The following is a 20,531-nucleotide window of genomic DNA, read 5'->3' on the forward strand; positions in this document are numbered from 1 at the left end:
AGCTGCACATTAGGCAGCTATACTATCTCTGCAGCATAGGCTTTTCTTGCAGATGGGGGCACTACTTAGCCCTAATAGTTGAAGGACAACTGAAGTGAGAGGGATAAAGAAGTTGCCATATATATTTCCTTTTAAACCATGCTAGTTGTCTGGCTGTCCTGCTGATTCTCTGTCTTTTATACCTTTAGCCATTGACCCTGAACAAGCATATGCAGATCAATTATTTTACATTTTTGCCAAATTTGACAAGATTAGTTGCATGCATGCAGGTTAAAGGAATACTGTAGGGGGGTCGGGGGAAAATGAGCTGAACTTACCCGGGGCTTCTAATGGTCCCCCGCAGACATCCTGTGTTGGCGCAGCCACTCCCCAATGCTCCGGCCCCGCCTCCGGTTCACTTCTGGAATTTCTGACTTTAAAGTCAGAAAACCACTGCGCCTGCGTTGCTGTGTCCTCGCTCCCGCTGATGTCACCAGGAGTGTACTGCGCAGACACAGACCATACTGGGCCTGCGCTGTGCGCTCTTGATGACATCAGTGGGATCGAGGACACGGCAACGCAGGTGCAGTGGTTTTTTTGACTTTAAAGTCAGAAATTCCAGAAGTGAACCGGAGGCGGGGCCAGAGCATCGGTGAGCGGCTGCGCGGGCACCGGATGTCTGCGGGGGGCCATTAGAAGCCCCGGGTAAGTTCAGCTCATTTTCCCCCGACCCCCCCTACAGTATTCCTTTAAAGCACACCAGAATTGTGAGTAATATGAAGGTCACCGTGTTTAGTTCCTTTAAAACAATGCAGATTCCCTTGCTGTCTTGCTAATCATTGCTGTCTAATCCTTTTTTTTTTTTTATATTCTTTATTGTTTTGTTTTAACATGTTGATACAATTAACATAACAAATTTCAGGAAAGCTTAAATTTAGCCAAAGGTGATCTTTTAACATTTTAAACATCTGGAGACGCAGCTCCATTATAATAAAGCTAGCGTTGATACACCAATGTAGTAATAAGACTTACTAACAAAAATCCTAGTATAATCAGCAACTGCAGATTTTGTTAGATAAGATGCAAAAGAATGTTTTATTTAAACCTTTACCTTTAAGTCGAACTCGTGTGAGCATGACATGTCTTGTCCCCCCCCCCCCTCCCCCCCTCATTTATTTAAGTAATTTGAAAGAACCTCCAGTGTCAACTCCAGGGAAACCCTCGAATTCCCCATGTAGCCCTTCTTTACAGTAAGCCCTCTAGTACCTTGGTAAAGTCCTCTGATTCCCTAAACAAAGAACGACCATGTTTTGCGAAAGGCTTCTGATCTATTCAGGGAGCAATGCGTTAATTGTTCCATTGAATAAATGTGATCCAATTCTGCAATTAGTTCACTCGAGCTAGGCGGAGTAACATCTCGCCATTTCCGCACAAGAAGACATTTAGCTGCGTTTAATATATGCCGGACTACCAATTTTTCTTTTTTTATAGGCCTTCGACGAGGAGTTGTGGTGTAGGAGGTAAAATTCCAGAGAGAATGGTACCTCTTGCTCCGTGACATGTCTCAGAAGCCGTTCTATTTTTTTCCAGAAACCCGAGAGGAGTGGACAGGTCCAAAGATGCAGACGCGAGCCAGTGTCTCTTCCACATCTCCAGCATCTATCTTCCAGCCCTGGAAAGAGATTATGTAGCTTAACCTGCTGGGCGTTCTGCGGGAGGGTTTTTTTCGCCCGACTTTTTTTTTTATTTTTTTTATATATATATCCTGTAGCTAGCCTAGAACTAGCTACATGATTCCCCCCTCCCTGCTCCCTCCCTCTCACCCTTCCGATCGCCGCCGGCGATCATGCCCATAAGGAAATCCCGTTCCGAACGGGATTTCCTGTAGGGCTGCCCCCGTCGCCATGGCGACGAACATAGTGACGTCAAAGGGAGTCCCGATCCACCCCATAGCGCAGCCTGGCGGCGATTGACCAGGCTGCGCAAGGGGTCTGCGGGGGGGCCCACTTATGCGGCGGGTAGCGGCGCATCGGTGGCGGTCAGGTAAGACACGCAGCTAGCAAAGTGCTAGCTACGTGTTTTAAAAAAAAATTATCCAAATCGGCCCACCAGGGGCTGAGCGGTGCCCTGCAGCGTTACTGGACAAGCTCAGCTCGTCCAGAACGCCAGGGAGGTTAAGGGGTGTGTAATACCACTGTGAAAGGATTTTACAGTTGGTCTCTTGTATTTTGTCCGATAGGGATGTCTTGTGGGCATAGATACACATTTTCTCTTGTTGCGCTGGAGTGAATGTTTTGCCTACTTCCCTTTCCCATTTATCAAGGAATGGCACACCCTGGTCTGATTGTGTAATTAGCAGAAGATAGATCTTGGAGATTGCCTTTTCTACCGGGTCAGAGCCATGACATAAATCCTCGAATTCAGTTTCCTCAACCCTACAGGCTGCACGTCTAGATGTCTTAGCATATATCTAATTTGAAAATAACCCCACCAATCTAAGTCTGGTTTCCTATACAAACGTCTGAGGTCCGTCAAGGCCAGCCATGCTCCCTCACCCACGATATTCGATAAATTCAATGACTTAAGCTCTTTCCAAGCTTTGTGTGCGTTCGTCCCACTATACTTTGGAAGGTGTGGGTTATCAATTAGCGGTAACAGTGGGGAAGGCCAGGGGGATATCCCCGTCAACTTCCACGCCTTAACAAATACTTGAAGCGTCCGGACGCACAGAGGGGAAAGACCATGGTATGGAGGCAGATGTGGCTAACCACAGTAGGTTACATAAGTTATGAGTTGCGAGCTCTTGTTCTAGAATCGTCCATTGTTTAGATTGAGCATGTCTGGCCCACTGCCCTAGTAAGAACTGCGGCAAAGCAGTAGTAAATCACATTTGGTACAGCCAACCCTCCATTGTGTTTGGGTCTATAAAGTATTTCTCTTCTAATTCTAGTGTTTTTGCCTCTCCAAATATATTTATTGAATATAGACTGGGCTTGATGTAGAAAGGACATTGGGATTGGTAGAGTTTGAAAGACTGATATAACAGTCTGGGCATCAGGTTCATTTTTATGACTGTGATTCTGCCTAACCACGAGATCTGAGGAAGGTCCTATTTTTTTTTTTTATTTTTTTTTTTAATTTTTTTTTTTTTTGCAGTCTGTTGCCATTTGCCGTAAAATAGAAGGGAAATTGTGTGTGTAGACATTACTCAGGGAATCAGAGATATTCGTTCCAAGGTATCTGATGTGATGCTGTTTCCATTTGAATGGGAAGTTATGTTCCAATTGTTCTTTGGTCTCATTTGGCAGTCCCACATTGAAAGCCTCACACTTGTCATAATTAATTTTAAAGTATGTAAGTTTACTAAAGATGTCGAATTCAGTTAATAGATTGGGGAGTGTAATCAGTGGGTTAGTTACTAAAAACAACAAGTCGTCAGCATAAGCAGCAACTTTGTGTTTTGTCGCACCAATTTCAATACCCTTTATGTCTTCCTTTGTTCTCACGTGGCACAGAAAGGGTTCCAAAGCCAAGGCAAAGATTAAGGGTGACAAGGGGCATCCCTGCCTTGTGCCATTCTTTATTGTAAGGGGGTCTGACAAAAGGCCATTGACTTTGCTGTGGGACATGAGTACAAGGCATCAATGCATGACATCAAATGTTCTCCAATATTTTTTGTGCAGGACCGAGTTGATCCACTGCCAGCTCACCCGGTCAAAGGCCTTCTCGGCGTCTGTCGATAGTAACATGCAGGGGATTGTTGTCTAATACTTTTAGCCATTTACCCTGAACAAGCATGCAAATCAGATATTTCTTACTGAAGTCTGACTTAAAGAGGAACTTCAGCCTAAACACACATACTGTGATTTACATTAGTTATGTTGATTAAAATAGGTCACATAATCTCTTATCCACCCTATTTTGAAAGAACAGGCACATGTTTGTGATTTCATGGGGTTAGCCATCTTTTTGGTTGAAAGGAGGTGAGAGGGAGCATGAGACACAGTGCAAACTGTCTGGTGTCCTGATCACCCCACCTAGCTGTGCACACTAGGCAACAAGAACAACATCAGAAATCCCATGATGCTTTGCACAGTATCAGGGGAAAAATGCCCGGGCAGATTTCTTTGATGGGGCGAAGCTTAGCTTCTGTGCAGCTAAAAATGAGGTTTTGGGTAAGAAAAACATAGTTCTGATGCTGTGAAACTAAGAAACACCAAGCCTTTTCAGTGCTGCTGAGTAGGTTTTTAGTCTGGAGGTTCACTTTCAGTAACAAGCTGCAGGCTTGTTTCAGGTGACCTCATTATTTTATTTTTGTTTTATTTATGAAAAACAAGTTTAATCTGTATTGTTTCTATGACCTTTACCACTAATTTTCATGGAGCCTGTTTTGTAATAGCTATTTTTTTTGTTTTGTTTTTTTGTTTTACTGTTATGCATTGTTGTTTTTATGTGTGTATTGATGACAGTGTTCTGCTTTGTTCCAGTGCCCGTGTGTTGGAAAATAGCCGTCAGAAATTGCAAGATGATCTCTTGAAATTACAAGCCAGCTTCCTAGATGAGAAAAAGAAGCGAGAACAGGCTGAGGGTCTAGTGAGGCGCCTTCAGAAGAGGGTGCTGCTGCTTAGTAAGGTAAGTTATGATGAGCCAAAACTGTTTAAAATGGGCCTCAAGTAATTCCTGTTTACAGAAACTAAGGCTGCATTCATTGCACCTTACAGTTTTGTCAGCACAGCCGGAGCTGTGAAATGGGACCCCTTGTTGCTTTTAGCCACATCCTACAGCATTGAACCAGTAAAGAGAATGGGCAAGGGATTGTGCAGGAATTGGGCCTGCAGCCTGGTACTGGCCAGATTTTCATCATAATTAAGGGACTTGCTGATGCTGAAACACCAATTAACATATCATGATGTACATGCACTCTCTAGAATGCTGCCTTACCTCAAGTACAGTTATTTCAGATCATTTTAAGTCCACTTCTAAGAGAACCCGAGGCGGCATGAAAAAAAAATAAAGCAGACACTTGCCTAAGAAGAGGGAAACCACTGGACCCTCTTGAAGTTCGTATACATGTTCCTCTTCATCGATGAAGCATGGCCATACTGCACATGGCGCATAGCGTTGGATATGTTTTGAGGGGCCATGTTTGTCAATGGTGGGTCCAGGAGGACATGGGAAGCCTCTGCAAGACCCAGAGGCTTTCCTCTTCTTGAGTATCTAATTTTTTTTTTACACCGCCTCAGGTACACTTTAAGCCTTATATGCATGTGTGAGGACTGTCGCCCGGCAAAGATCTGCGGTTGATCCTCCTGGCAACAGTTTTGGGTCGAATACTGTACAGAACAGCAATGCGTTCTGTTACCATGCAGAGGGGAGAAGGGCTGACGAGGTGCCACACAACAGATTAGTCAAGGCAAGTGAGTGAACAATGCCCAATGTGGCACATTAACCACTGATGCATCGAGGGGGCCAGGGCCAGTGTACACACACACTCTTCTCTGCAGATGTGGCCCCGACCAGTAGCCTTGGTCGAGGACAGTACACATTGTACCTTTTGAATGTGCCTCACTTTAAAGTGGGATTGTCACCATACAAATCAAATTTCAACTGCAACTTGTCTGAGTGTATTAAGTGATAAAGATGCTAATCCTGCATTCAAAACTTTCAAAACTTTTTCTGCTTTTATTGTTTGGAGTTATCACATACCTTAGCACTGGCCCTTTAATTGCCATTGCCAAACAGTTGTATGCTAGGGGTTCATTTTATCTATATGTTCCTCCTCTTCCCTTTATTTCCCTACCTAGCTGAAACATGATCCTCTGCTCACTTGTGTTTACAAGCAAGGCTGAGGTGACTCAGTGATTGGAGGAGAAAAGAAAAAACTTAAGGGAAGAAATGACATCAGTATTTAGCCTCAAACTGTGGGCAAAAGACATGGTTCCCTCCAGGAACATAATTATCTTCATTTACTATATAAAATTCACTGAAATTAAAACGTTAGCAGTACAATACATGTGTTATGCAAGTAGATCAAGTATTTATCTACCTATATATTGTTTTTTTTCACTGGCATAGTATGGCTAATCCTCCTGCTTTAATAGGGAGTCTCCTTGCACTGCATACATGGTCTGTTCATTCATACAAGGTTTTAGAGTCGCTGCAGTTTGTACAGTTGTGTTGAGAAACGCCTGTTCCTATCATCCAGTGAAAACTGTTTATTTTTCCAACACTTACTGTGTATAATTCACAGCTTAATCCATGTTTATTTTTCCCACAGTGCTTTGAAGGTAACTTGTAGGTGGCCCGTCACTGGCTCTTACGCCCCAGCCCTTCGTTTTCATGCTGCTTTTCCCATTCACACAGCCCAGTCTGAGCGCCTTTATGTGTGCAGTTTTGTAAATGTGTTTCTTGGCTGCCTTGGTCATATAGCTTTCCATAATGCAATAGCAATAACACAACATACTGACCTTTTCCTTTTCATCACCGGGAGTTACATGATTGATGGAGTTGCATTGTGTATAAATAACCACATATAACATTATGCTGCATATAATTAATTCAGCATCACTTTACTGCGGGGCTGCTGTGTAACACTGCTGGTGTCTAGTATATCCGTATATTACTGGCTTTGCTTGATATTCTTCGCAAGATTAGAGGCTATGATACACTTATATGGCTTCAACTTTGTGTTCAGTCTTGAGAGATGTATGAGTAGTGCCATTGCCGACTACCTTCACATGGGTCTGCATTTTTTTATGTACAGATATAATTTAAAATAGATGAGGCACAGCCTTCAAATATACATAAATATAGCACATCCTTCATATATAGATCTATATACACACACACACACTCTACATCCGGAAAGTATTCAGTGCATCACTTTTTCTACATTTTGTTCTGTTACAGCCTTATTCTAAAATGGATAAAATTCATTTTTTACTCAGAATTCTACACACAACACCCCATAATAACAACGTTAAAAAAGTTTACTTGAGGTCATTTGCGTAATGTCGTTGTCCTGCTTAAAGATAGACCCTTCGCCCCAGTCTGACTTCAAGAGCGCTTTTTATCCAGGATGTATATATGCCACTAGTACTCCAACAGCAAGAAGTGTCATGGCATTAGACAGTTTCAAGTTGGAAACAACCATTTGTCTAGCACACTGGACCGGAAAAGGGAATATAAAGCAGAAGCACAAAGGCAAATGTACTGTCAAGCCATACTTACTGCTGCTCTTCAAGTATTGGTGGCATTTTCCATTTACTGTAGATCTATACCTGAAAGAAGGAGGTGCCTCAGCTGTTATGACTGTACCTTATATTGGTAACTAAATAATTCACAGATTTTGACTATAGCACCCAGTGTTTTCCCCAGAATTTTTTCTATCTGGGTGCGACGAGAGGGCCGGTGCTTCACTGGGCAACTGTGCTTACCGTATAGGAAAAGGATGAGGAGATGAGCCAATGACGGCCGGATGTTCACCAAAATTAGCCGAGTGGAGCACCTGGCTAAAAGACTGCTTGAAATAAAAGACAAGAAAACCGAGAGCCTAATATAGTGTAGTATTTCGATCAGTAGTAGTGAAATATAAAACATCACAATGGTTATACTCCTAATCAGAGGTCGCCGCAAAGGCAACCACTGGAAAGGTGGGGGGGGGGGGGGGGGAGAATTAGAACCTGACCCCACTCAGGTTTAAGAAGTTGCTCTCTGTAGATAGGAAGAAGATGGGGATACACCCCTCCACCAAGGGAGGACTAGATTATTAGCAGATGTGTAAACAGAGGCGCCAACAAGGATAAAAACGATTTAAAATCCGTTTTAAAAGGGGGAAGTTGGTTGATTTATCTCCCTCGTAGAAAAAAAACTGACTGAGACGTTACTATAAGTCACAGTAACATTTTCATTTATTAGATACTCCAAATGTGCAACGTGTTTCACAGGTCACTATCCTGCCTCATCAGGCAATAAATTGGAGAATGCAATGTCGGGTCTGTAGCGTGGCAGGTAGACCGAGGCGCTCGGCCATGCCACAGACCCGACAATGCATTCTCCAATGTATTGCCTGATGAGGTAGGATATTGACCTGCAAAACGCGTTGCCCGTTCTGGAGTATTTAATAAATGTTACTGTGACTTATAGTAATGTCTCATAGTCCGTTTTTTTTTTTTTTTTAATACGAGGGAGGTAAGTCCACCAACTATACATATGTGTGTGTGTGTGTGTGTGTATATATATATATATGTATGTGTATGTGTATGTATATGTATGTGTATATGTATGTGTGTGTATGTGTATGTGTGTGTGTATATATATATATATATATATCTATATCTATATCTATATCTAACACACACACACACACACACACACACACACACACACACACACACACACACACACACACACACACACACACACACACACACACACACACACACACACACACACACACACACACACACACACACACACACACACACACACACACACTCTTACTTGCCTTGGGGACTGAACTTTTTTAATAGGTATGTGAGGAGGGTATATAACTGTTTGCTTGTTTTTTTTATTACAAGCTCTTGATCTCTTCCTATTGTGTGTGCAATAAAAAAAATCCTTTCTAACAGCCTCTTACATTATATTAAAAGTAGAATAGGACAATAATAAATGGTTCCTAATTACAGGCATGACTGGCTTCTATGAATACACATGGAGCATGAGGGCTGAATGCTTCATTACACTTTTAGCAGGGAAGAGCTGCAGAGGATCTGGTTTGTGCTGCGAAGGGTACCCCACTCTATTGGTAATAAGGTGGCACTGGATACTGACAGGCAGAAACTATTAATACATTTATATCAAAAAGTACAGATGCGCGAAACATTCTGCATTGCACAATAGTACACATTTACTATTATATGCTTTAGAAATGGGAGTCTGAATTGAGACTCTAACAATGAACAAATGACATTCTTACTTAAGGCTTCTCATGATGGATCTTTCTTTATTGGCTTCTGTTGGGGATGGAAGCATGCGAAATAACAGTCATCATCCAGGCTTTCTCAGACACATATCAAAACAGTTCAAGCAAATGGAAATATACGGGCTTCCCGCATATGGAAGTGAGTAGGAAAATTGTTATTTTGCTGCTCGATGTCATTTCAGGGCTCAGAAACAAGCGGAGAGAAAAATAATTGAAATGCAACTGATTTACATAGCCTCCTGCCGTCTTTTATATCAAATTGAACAAATATTGCATTGTAGAAAGCAAGATTTCTTTTGAAGGCCTGTGTGGCATGTAGTGTAGGTTAATTATATAATCAGAGGCTTCGCTGTCTGCTGTTATGAAAGAAGAGGATGCATTCTGTCCTGTACCTCTCTGTGACTAATCTCTTCACCCTGTTTCAGAAGCTGGAATCTTCCTATTCTTTTTTGATTAAAGTTATGAAGTGGCAGCTTTCTCCCTGCTGCTTCAAAGTGGGTCTCCTACAGGATGTGCTGTGCCCATGAGCCATTAGGTGGAGCTGTTCAGCAAACAGAAAACTGCATTGCGTGTATATTGTGTACACTGACCTGTTCTGGAAATGTTTTAACTGTGGTAAGCCATAGCAGCTAATCGGGTTGCCGTTTATGCAAGTTAAATGTATGAAAGATGAATTAGAATGGAATACTTGGAATTTCCTGCAGTTTGCAGATTCTCTTTTGTTTCTCTGATTATCCCTAATAAAGGGTGGTATCATTGCACATTGCTAAGTACAAATCTGAATACTTCAATGACCTACAACAATAAGACAATACAAATCTGTAATGTCTTATTGCTGTATGTCACCCCTAAAAACTGTCTAACTTTAACGAATGTCCAGCGCTGCGTAATATGTTGGTGCTTTATAAATAAAATAAGTAGGTGACTTTGTAACCAAACCTGTTACATCAGGAGCTAAACTCACTCAAACTGTTCACTGTTTGGGGTTTGTGACACCATCCTGAACTGTGCCCTTTCTTCTATCAGTCAGCTGCTCCCTTGGGCAACTGATCTTAAAATTAGCCGTTAATGTTGATATTGGTGGGTAGAGATGGGCGTTCCGATTCGTACCACTGTTCCAAATTATTTTTGGAGGGGTGAGGTTAACTCACCCTGGTCTCTGCCTCTGTCCACTACCCTCCACATTGGGTTTCAGCTCTCCGAGTACTACCTCTTTCTTCCCGTGAAAGAGGAAGTATACGAGTGCTGGAATGCAATGTGAAGTTGAGGCCGGCATCTGGTCGGGTAACCGCAGGTTACCTGAAATGCGGGTCTGGTTTGGATACCCATTTGGATACCCATCTGGTTTGGATACCCATTTGGATACCCATCTGGTTTGGATACCCATTAGCTGTTTACAGCTCTTTCCAGCTGCCAAAAAAGCAAGCAGCATCTCCTTCCAGTGACATTACCTGCCAGCAGTAGAAATGTCACCATGTGATAAATGTCAGAATGTAAATCAGGGAGAGAAAAGCTTTTACAATGGGTAAACACTGACTAAATCATTTATATACATAGTTATTGTAAAAATGAAGCACTTTTGTTTAGTACATTATTTTCACTGGAGTTCCTCTTTAAGTTCTAGTTCGAAATTATTTGGTAGGGCGATACGAATCAGAATGCTCATTCTCATTAGTGGGCCTTAGTCTTTTGACAATTGACTAATGACTTGATGCTTATTGAGTGAGGAAGGGCAAGCACAGTTTGCCTCAGGCTTTAGTCTTATTCTATAAACTGAAGTGAACATGTGTAAAATAAGAATAGTAAGCTGAATGTATCTAGCGATTTAATGGGGATCTGCTTACTGTCTGATTACTTAGTTTATATTTTCAGTCTCTCAGGTAGAGGGAAGTCAGTGGTTCTGTACCTTTATTTTCCTTTCACATTGTATGTAAGAATGTTGTTTCTCCTGAAATGTTTGTCCTGCTTCCACCTTTTATATTACAGAGCTGATTTTCAAAGAAAATGATTAGTTGCCACTGGAAACCAGCATATATGCATCCCAAGCAAAAGGGCACGAGCTGCAGTTTTTTTAACCTTTTCCAGTAAAACATTTTCTAGGTTAATTGTTAACTTGGTTAAATAAAGTACCGGTAGTGGGAATGCATAGATGCGGTAAGTGTAAGGCGTGTCCCTATATACATAAGGCCCAAACTTTCTGGGACAGTGGAGGATCAAAGGAATATAGGATCCAGTGATTTATTAACTGTAATTCAGAATGAGTAGTGTATATGGTCACCTGTCCCTGTGGCCTTATGTATATAGGGATGACAGAAAGAGCTCTGAAGAAGGCACGTATATTGGAGCATATGGGCAATATTGTAAACAAAAATATGGACACATTAGGCAGACACTATGCAGAGCAACATGGATCGAAATTGCAGGGTACACTTTTTAAAGGGAACTTTAACTGGCGGGGAAAAAAATCCACTTACCTGGGGGCTTTCCCAAGCCTCCTGCAGGCGTCCTGTGCCCGCGCCGGTCCTTTGGTGCCCTCCGGTCTCCCTCCGCGGCTAAGTTTCGTTTTCGGACGACTGCCAGTCGTCCTCGGGCAAAGCGTCCTATTCTTCCGCATTCCCCGACGTAAAGAGCCGTAAAGCGCGTCCGCATGACACCAAACGCGTCATGCGGACGCGCTTTACGGCTCTTTACGACGGGGAATAGGGAAGAAGAGGACGCTTTGCCCGAGGACGACTGGCAGTCGTCCGAAAACGAAACTTAGCCGCGGAGGGAGACCGGAGGGCACCAAAGGACCGGCGCGGGCACAGGACGGCTGCAGGAGGCTTGGGAAAGCCCCCAGGTAAGTGCATTTTTTTCCCCCGCCAGTTAAGGTTCCCTTTAAGGGGATTTATAAATTGAAGATCTCTGGGAGACGTGGGGATTGGAGGAATGAACTCCTCTGTAAGAAAAGTATGTGGATCTTTAAACTGCAGACCTTATCCCCATGTGGCCTTAATAATGAATTTAGTCTTAAACCCCATTTGAAAAAGGTTGCATACTCTTGAGATGACTCTGATCATAGAAATAGGTGTGCCTGTATTTGTGAAGCATATGAGATGTTTGCATGTGGTGAATGTCTTTTGCTTAATGTCAAGGGGAAGAAAAAAAGGAAGAAAAAAAACTGTCATGTATTGCTTTACTAGTCACTTGCTCTTTCCCCCTTATCTTGATCGCTGTCCTATAAGCTTTAATGGATGGGTTTTGTGAGGACTTGGGACTGTGGAGCCAAAAAGTCTCTGTCATACTGATAATCCATGTTGAAGTATTATACTTTGTAGCATACATACCTATAGGAACAGTTAGAGCCAATGATATGCCTCCCTTTCCCCCAAATGTCCGAGTGCACTGCACGGAATCTCCACAATGAGGCTGTATGGCACGCAGCAGAGAGGGGAGGAGCTAACATGGGGAGGAAGCTATAAGGAAGGACTGTTGAACGCCTTAGTGGACATCCTGACGAATCACCCAACTTAGGGGCGGGAAACGCGTAGATGGGTGGAACCTGTGCGTCCATGTGCGAGCCTGTGCGTCCATGTGACCTACTCTACACTCTGCACGCTGACCAGATTGCGGAAGTTACCGCTGGCGTCCTGGTGATCTGTACGATCCGAACGCATGGGAGAGGGTGTTATGCCTGGCTGCTGGAGTGCTAGCTAATGCACCGGCATATACGGAGCACAAGCGGAATTCCGTTCCAAACATCCAAACCCCAGTGGCAAGTTGCTGACAGTGTGGGTACCCACTGAAGGAATTGCATGACGGAGGTGGTGAGATAAACAGCGCTATCATCTGTGTATGATTGTCAGTTGCTGCTGTACTGATATCTATGGGACTATCTCTGTGAGAAGTACAGGATTGCACTATACCTGCTGTTTATTGCTGTTCTACAGTCTGATCCCTCTGCTCCCTATGGGATGCCTAATATCTGGTTAAAGCAACTACCTACTGAACTGTAGTAATTTAAGTGTGTTTTTGGGCGCCATGGCTGCAAGTGAGTGTGGAGGAATGTATGAACTGCCAGCTTAGATTAGATATTGGTAGGTGAACAGAGGCGCCAGAAGGATAAAGGTACATAAAATTTTTAAAAAATTGCTGGGAGGAAGTGGTGGACTCGCCTCCGTTAAAGCAGACACCAAGGACTGTAAATATATAGATATACACATTTATTGAAAATAACCCAAAGATGCAACGCGTTTCGCGGGCACAGCCCACTTCTTCAGGCACTAAGCAGGGGATAAACAACATCAATTCAGTTATACCAAGCAGAGCACCTACAGAGGTGCTCTGCTTGCTATAACTGAATTGCTGTTTAAAGGATAAAATAAATCAAAAATGTATTATGGTGTAAGCCTTAAGGCCCATACACACGTCGAATTTTTGCGAACAACCCGTCGTTTGAACGTTCCGTCGTTCCGTCGTTCGCGCGTCAAATCCGGCGTGTGTACAGACTATCGTTCGGGTGACAAGACTGGTTTTCTTGAAAACCAGTCTTATCACCCGAACGATAGTCTGTACACACGCCGGATTTGATGCGCGAACGACGGAACGTTCAAACGACGGGTCGTTCGCAAAAATCCGACGTGTGTATGAGCCTTTACACCATAATACATTTTTGATTTATATTAGCCTTTTTTTCACCCCCTCCTCTTCAATTTAATTAAAAGCCACCTAAATAACAATGGGGATGGTTGTTATAAAAAAGGAAAGCAGATGAGTATCAATACCATCTGCTTGAAAATATTTCCATAGCCCCGTAAATTAATGGTTGTTTGGGGGAGATGATAGTGGAGTTTGGAAATACACCTTTTAGACATGGACTCTGTTTTATTACAAATACATAACTGGATTGTCTTTTGTGATTTGCCTGCGCTTCTGTAGACCTTTTCATATCTTGATAGGCTTTCACGGCTGTGTCCAAATACTTGTCTTTATCTTTAGAAGTAATTCTGTGTAACTCAAAAAGGCACCTGTGTGTGAACTAGATTAGAAAGAGCTGCTGCTGCTTTAAATTGTGGATTTAATGATTTTCTTCAGTGGGGTCTTAAGGTGGCGAATTAGGTGAACATTGATTAAAGTCGACTGATTGTTTCAAACTATTGTGTTTGTGAGGTGTCTGTGAGACAATCAATACTAATCATATAAGTGACTTGTGCTGGCCTATAGCTGCGGAGCTGCCTGTGAGACAGAGCTCAGTGATTAAAGTGTTTTCTGAATGTCAGGCACATCTCCCACTGTCTATTCATCATACGCAGCTTATGAGTCCCACATCCTTTTTCTCTGGTAAATAAGCTACACTGCGCAGTTTTCCTCATCCAATACCAGATCAATAACAACCAGCATATTCTTATATTTGCATGAAAACTTTCTCAACCTTGTAAATGATTTCAGTTACCTTTGTTATTGAACAGAAATACCTTACAAGCTGTAGCAATACTATTTAAAGCATTGCCGTGTTCGTATAAGAAGACTACTACATGTGTGGCAAGCAGTACCTGAAGACTATAGTGGAATGCTAATTTTATTACTATATGGAGGTTAAAGGGGACAATTACAATAATGGGCAAAGTAAATGAATAAGTGTACTTATAAATATTTTGGGTCTGTATGAAATTACTAAAAACAGTAGAGCTAAACTCCAAACTGTCTCCTACTCACACCCCCCTTTTAAAGGGAAAAAGGGGACACCTTGAATACCTATTTAAAACCTTTCTCTGCTAGAACTTGATCCCTGTGTGCCGTCTCTGCCAGCTTTCCCTTTCCTCTCACTTGAAACACTCCACTACTGCTGTTTGCAAGCTGTATATCTGTGATCTGAAGTTAGGTCTCATCAATGCCATCTGCACATCATTTTCTCTGGTTTGTACCCAGGAAGTAGGAGGGGGAGTTACAGGGAAGGGTAACATAGCACAGAGCAGTGATCAGATTTAAAGGAAAGGTTCAGGGAGGGTGGGTAAAAAATCAAAATCAATTTCCACTTACCTGGGGCTTCCTCCAGCCCGTGGCAGGCAGGAGGTGCCCTCGCCGCCGCTCCGCAGGCTCCCGGTGGTCTCCGGTGGCGCGCCCGACCTGGCCAGGTCGGCTGCCAGGTCGGGCTCTTCTGCGCTCCAAGGCCCGGAACTTCTGCGTCCCACGCCGGCGCTCTGACATCATCGGACGTCCTCCGGGCTCTACTGCGCATGCGCAGTAGTTCTGCGCCTGCGCAGTAGAGCCCGGAGGACGTCCGATGACGTCAGAGCGCCGGCGTGGGACGCAGAAGTTCCGGGCCTTGGAGCGCAGAAGAGCCCGACCTGGCAGCCGGCCTGGCCAGGTCGGGCGCGCCACCGGAGACCACCGGGAGCCTGCGGAGCGGCGGCGAGGGCACCTCCTGCCTGCCACGGGCTGGAGGAAGCCCCAGGTAAGTGGAAATTGATTTTGATTTTTTACCCACCCTCCCTGAACCTTTCCTTTAATCTACTAATTATGTGTTAAAGCAGACCTGAACTCAGAATTTTCTTTCTGCTCTGTAAGATAAGCAACAGCATAATAACCTTTAAAGACAACCATTTTTGTTACAGCTGATACAAATCCTTAAATAAATCTGTAGAGTTTCTACTTCCTGCTTTCGTTGAAGCAGACATATTGTTAACATCCCGTTTTGTTTTTTTCTACAGCAGGGCTAGTGTTGTAAGTACTGTGAGACAACTGCAGTGATCAGAGTAAGAATGGGAAAAAGAGCTCTGGGCCTTAAAGTGTACCAGAGACTATTTAAACTAAAAGTGTTATACATAGGGATTCCACATGCGCACAGATGGCTCCCACGTCACCGTCCTCAGTCTTCTGTATCGGTGATACCGGTCTCGTAACTTCGGCCAGTCTGCTCAAGAGAAGTGCACCCTCTACGTATCTCTCTGGCAGCCGCTGGAGAGATACGTAGAGGGCGCACTTATCTTGTGCAGACTGGCCGAAGTTGTGGGGTACCGCCGATACAGAAGACTGAGGACGGCGGCGTGGGAGTGATCCGTGTGCATGGGACTGGAGGAAGCCCCAGGTATGGATAAAACTTTGCTTAAATAGTCTCTGGTTTCCTTAAAGGGAACCTTAACTGAACGGGGGGTAAAGAGTTTCACTTACCTGGGGCTATTACCAGCCCCCTGCAGCAGTCCTGTGCCCTCGGCGCCGCTCTGGAATCCTCTGGTCCCCCGCTGTCACTTAGTTTCGTTTTTGACGATTCACCAGTCGCCGGCCGCCATGCGTATTATTGGACGCATTCACCAATGCAATTAGCGCTATTGCGGACCGCAACGCGTACAAAAATACGCGTTGCCGCATATCTACGTGTGCGGAATGCGGCAACGCGTATTTTTGTAGTAGGAGGTTACTAGCCATTGATTTCAGAGGCAGAGGGGAGGAGGGAGGAGGAGAGGGGACTGAATTTACACACAGGCAAGCTGATAGCATCTCCAGCCCTCAGCCTGTGACAATGTGACAAACAGAACATGGGTGCCCTCATTGTATCACAGGAATAAATAATCATAAACTTTTGAAGCTGTTTTCAGCTAGATATGCTGTGTAAACTATCTAAACTTTAGATAGTTACTTGTTAGTTTTTCATCTCGGATCCGCTTTAAGAACAGTGTTTGAGGATGCAGCAGTGTGGAGATATGGTTTATTTAGAGAGAGAGACACTATTATCAGGTTTTTACACTTTGTTTGATGATCTGATTATCTACAAGTATATTATTGCCCTGGGAGGAGGAGATATTTACTGTTTTAAATCTAAGAACTATATACTGTGCATTACTAACTTGCCTTAAATATGGAACACTGCAGCTCTCGATGGTGATATAAATTAAGTGCTGATCTGAAAATATGGTGATTTGAAAAAATGTAAAGGAAAAAGAAATGTGTATGCCTCATTACCATTCTTTGGCAATGCTGTAATACTGTGTCAGTGTCCACACGCATGTTTTACAATATGTGCTTTGCTGTATTATATGCACTTTGTTGATTCTTCCAAATGGTCTTTGCTGTCTGGTTATCTTTTTACTGTCTGTCTGGGAGCTACTGCAATAAACCATACATGGATGAAACATGAAAACCTGGCATTGGTGAAGTGCTACTACAAAACACAAGAGTAGGAGCAATGAGAGAGGATATGTGAGACGTATGTGGGACTGCGGATTGACATGCTTACATTCATTCTGGGAAATGGCTAGTTACCCAATGCTTCAACTTGGTGAAGAGGAAACGCTCCTCAGGACTGAAAGCAAACCTGTTACTTGGGGAAAAAAGATACTTGCCTAACTAGAAGGAAGCCTCTGAGTGTTTGAGGCTTCCTATGTCCTGCTCAACCCCACCGCTTCTGGCCCGGACCCTCTTCTTCATTCCCCACTTCCGCTCCATACTACCAAGCGCACTGGAGACACTTGTACACGTGCAGCTTCGTCTTACTGTGCAGACTAGGCTGTACTCACACATACTCAGAATGGCTTCACTTGTACATGGAGGGGAATGTGGGCATGATAACATATCTGAGAAGCTCTTGTCAGATATACTCAGAGGGACTCTGCGCAGAAGCAGTGGGCTCGCGGATTGGATCAATAACCTCTGGACTATAGTTAAGTACTATCTACTTTTTCCCCACAAATTACAAGTTTGCTTTAAGATGGACTGACTACACACCAAGACACAAGAAGGCCTGGAACACATGCCCAGTCAATGTAGTTTTGGGGATGGACAAAACAATGCATGTGTTTTAAGACTTTTCTCATATGAGTGTTATCGCTTGCCCATGAACCTGTCCTTGTTTGAAATGTTGCCCTTCCTTAAAGCGGAATATAACCCTGCATTTCAACTTTGCTCTAAAACATTATTTACAGCATATTATATGCAAAAAGCATTTTTTTTTTAGTAGACCAGCATTGGAAGGGTTAAACACAGAGGTTTTAAGTTCCGTGCAGACGTTCAGATAGTTGCATTCTATTTAGTTAGATGTATCTATTGACAAACAGTTACACACTCTTTGGCTGTCCTCCAAGCTCCTTCTCAGTGAGAGAGATGAGTCACAATAAACACTTATTTGTAAACAAAAAGTATCTAACTGAAGTTCGGATGCGTCTGCAAAAATCTCCAGGGACTTTAAAGCCCTGTGTAACCCTTCCAATGCTGGTCTAGTAAAAAAAAAATGCTGGTTGCATATAATATACTGTAAATAATGTTTTAGAGCAAAGTTGAAATGCAGGGTTATATTCCGCTTAAACAACTTTTCACATTTACTAATCGCTGCATACTGGGTGCACCACACACAATACATTTTGTTTTTGAGCTGCCCTGACGAAATTGTCTAGCATCTTAGCTTGGCCGTAGACAACTTTGCTCAGATCCACACACTGAACTATTTTCCTGCTACCAACACTGCTCCCTTTCTGCTTAATATAGCCAATGCTTGGCAATGCAGACGCACACACACTGAAATGCATTCCAGCGGATCTAGAGGTTTGTTTAGCTCACAGGGACAACAATGGATAATTTGCATGTTTCAGCAGTGAGGCACTAGTGGAAATATCTGAGCTAACTGCAACCTGAATTATTGCAAATACTTTGTTTTAAGAAATCCTTACCTTGAGAAAGCCCCTAGGTGGGGTGAAGGATCGGTGGGCGTGGCCAAGACGCTGAGCGCGTTGGGGAGGTCCCTGTCGCGTTCCGTCTCGCGGAGCAGGAGCTTTGCGGGAATGCGCAGTATATGGAATACCGCCAATTACCACCATCATAAATTAGACAAATGGTGGAAATTTGTTTTATGTATGGTTTCCATTACCACAATTTGGTTCCCGATCACTATTTTACAGTCGCACTGCACATGCAAATAATTTGCCATCACGGCTCTCCTTGTTTATTTGTTTTAAGAAAGCAAACTTTTGTTTTCCATAGCATTTTAGTAAGAGGGTGTTTGGTCCGTTGTAGCCCCTTAGTTCTAGGAGTTCTGGTTCACCAAGAGCTTGCTGGGTAATCATTGAATTGATTCTCTATAGAATGCATAGATACATTGTTTGGAACATATACATATCTTCCACCACTGAGTACAATTTACAAACAGAGCGGTTCATTTGTGTATTGTCTAATTACAGTCTCCCAGAATACCTTGGTGTTATATTACATTTTTTGGGTTGTAAAAAGTAGATGTGAACTACATCTAAATATTTTATATTTAGCATTCCTACCAGTATGCAGGATTTCAGATCAGAATCAATGCAGGAATGTCCGCTCTGATGGTCCGCAGTGATGCGGCTGGGGCAGATGTGCTCCCCCATAGGCTATATAGGGGAATGCATCTGCTTTGCCTGGAATTCTCACGGACCTCACAGAAGTGCAGTCCGCTTACTGCCGCAGATCCGTGGCAGCGTGTCAAATGTGAACGACTCCTATGTATAACATAAAAGCTGCAGACTCTCCACTTAGTAACAAGTAGACAACGGAGAAAAAAAGTCAGTTCTCTGCTCAAGTGGAAACAGAGCCTTACAGTACCCTGCTGCCTTTTTGCTCTAGCGCTCCATGTGTTTCATGATTATGTCAGACATTTAAGTATTCACACATAAGAATTTACATGCTTTTGGTAAAATAAAAAAAAATGACTTGCCCTCTTAGAATCCAGACATTTTTTTTAATTATTTTCTGTGTAGTTACACTTGATTGATATAATTGATATTTAGGTATGAGACTGCTTCTCAAGAGATTGTTCTGGTATTAATTCCATGCGTCTGCTCATAGGCTGTAAAGTGGCTGATGAAGAGTGATTTTACAACAAAGCCTGAATAGTTACATATTCTGAATTTCTTAAAAAACCTCAGTCAAGGCTGTGTGCTGTGTATTCAGAAATGATACCTGTAGGAATGAGCAGGAACGTTCCAGGCATGTCTCCATCTCCTGCATGGATATAGATTGTGTTTAGTTTTTCTCACATTTTTTTCAGCCACACATTCCTGACTGTAGAACAAAAGATTAAGATGGCATTTTTTCCCCTTTTGCTCGGAATGAAGCTGCCGCCTCTCTCCTCACACTTGTAATATTGTTTTGCTTCTCCTGACAGATAGAACTGAAGGTTTACGAAAGCAATTTTACAGTAATAAGAAACTCGGATCATTATACATCACTGCTGACCCCGGAGTTAATAGTCTGTGTCAACCTTCAACAAGTCTGAAATTAGAATAACTCCTTGTCATTTCTTAATTTGAGGCTTTTTGTGTAAGAATATTGTATAAGAAGATAGGTCCCCCCCTCCCTCCCCCCATAGGCTTATTTGCATTATTTTTTTGATTGTGGTGTAAAACACAAACATGCATTTATTCTTAAAAATCCTCTTACTCTTCTGGGTATTTTTCTAAAGAAAGTGAGTTTATTTTTCCACTTACATACTGAACAGAAAAATGACAGAAGAAACTGTTTAGTGAGAGTTTAGTTATTAACTGATTTCACATCTTTTGTTAAAGATTTACTTTTTTTAATTAGAATTATGCCATTTATTGGCTTACATGAGATGGAAGCCTGAAGATGA

At 42.9% G+C, this 20,531-nt stretch overlaps 1 protein-coding gene across 1 annotated transcript in view; it reads left to right on the forward strand.

Moving 5' to 3' along the window:
* Positions 1-20,531, forward strand: part of MAD1L1 (mitotic arrest deficient 1 like 1) — a 1,144,984-nt gene that overhangs the window by 276,345 nt on the left and 848,108 nt on the right. Inside the window, exon 11 of the mRNA XM_068244499.1 lies at positions 4,467-4,611. Coding sequence (XP_068100600.1) covers positions 4,467-4,611 — 145 coding nt within the window. The remainder of the gene's footprint in view (positions 1-4,466; positions 4,612-20,531) is intronic.

Source organism: Hyperolius riggenbachi, chromosome 7, assembly GCF_040937935.1.
Source record: "Hyperolius riggenbachi isolate aHypRig1 chromosome 7, aHypRig1.pri, whole genome shotgun sequence".
NCBI lineage: Eukaryota > Metazoa > Chordata > Amphibia > Anura > Hyperoliidae > Hyperolius > Hyperolius riggenbachi.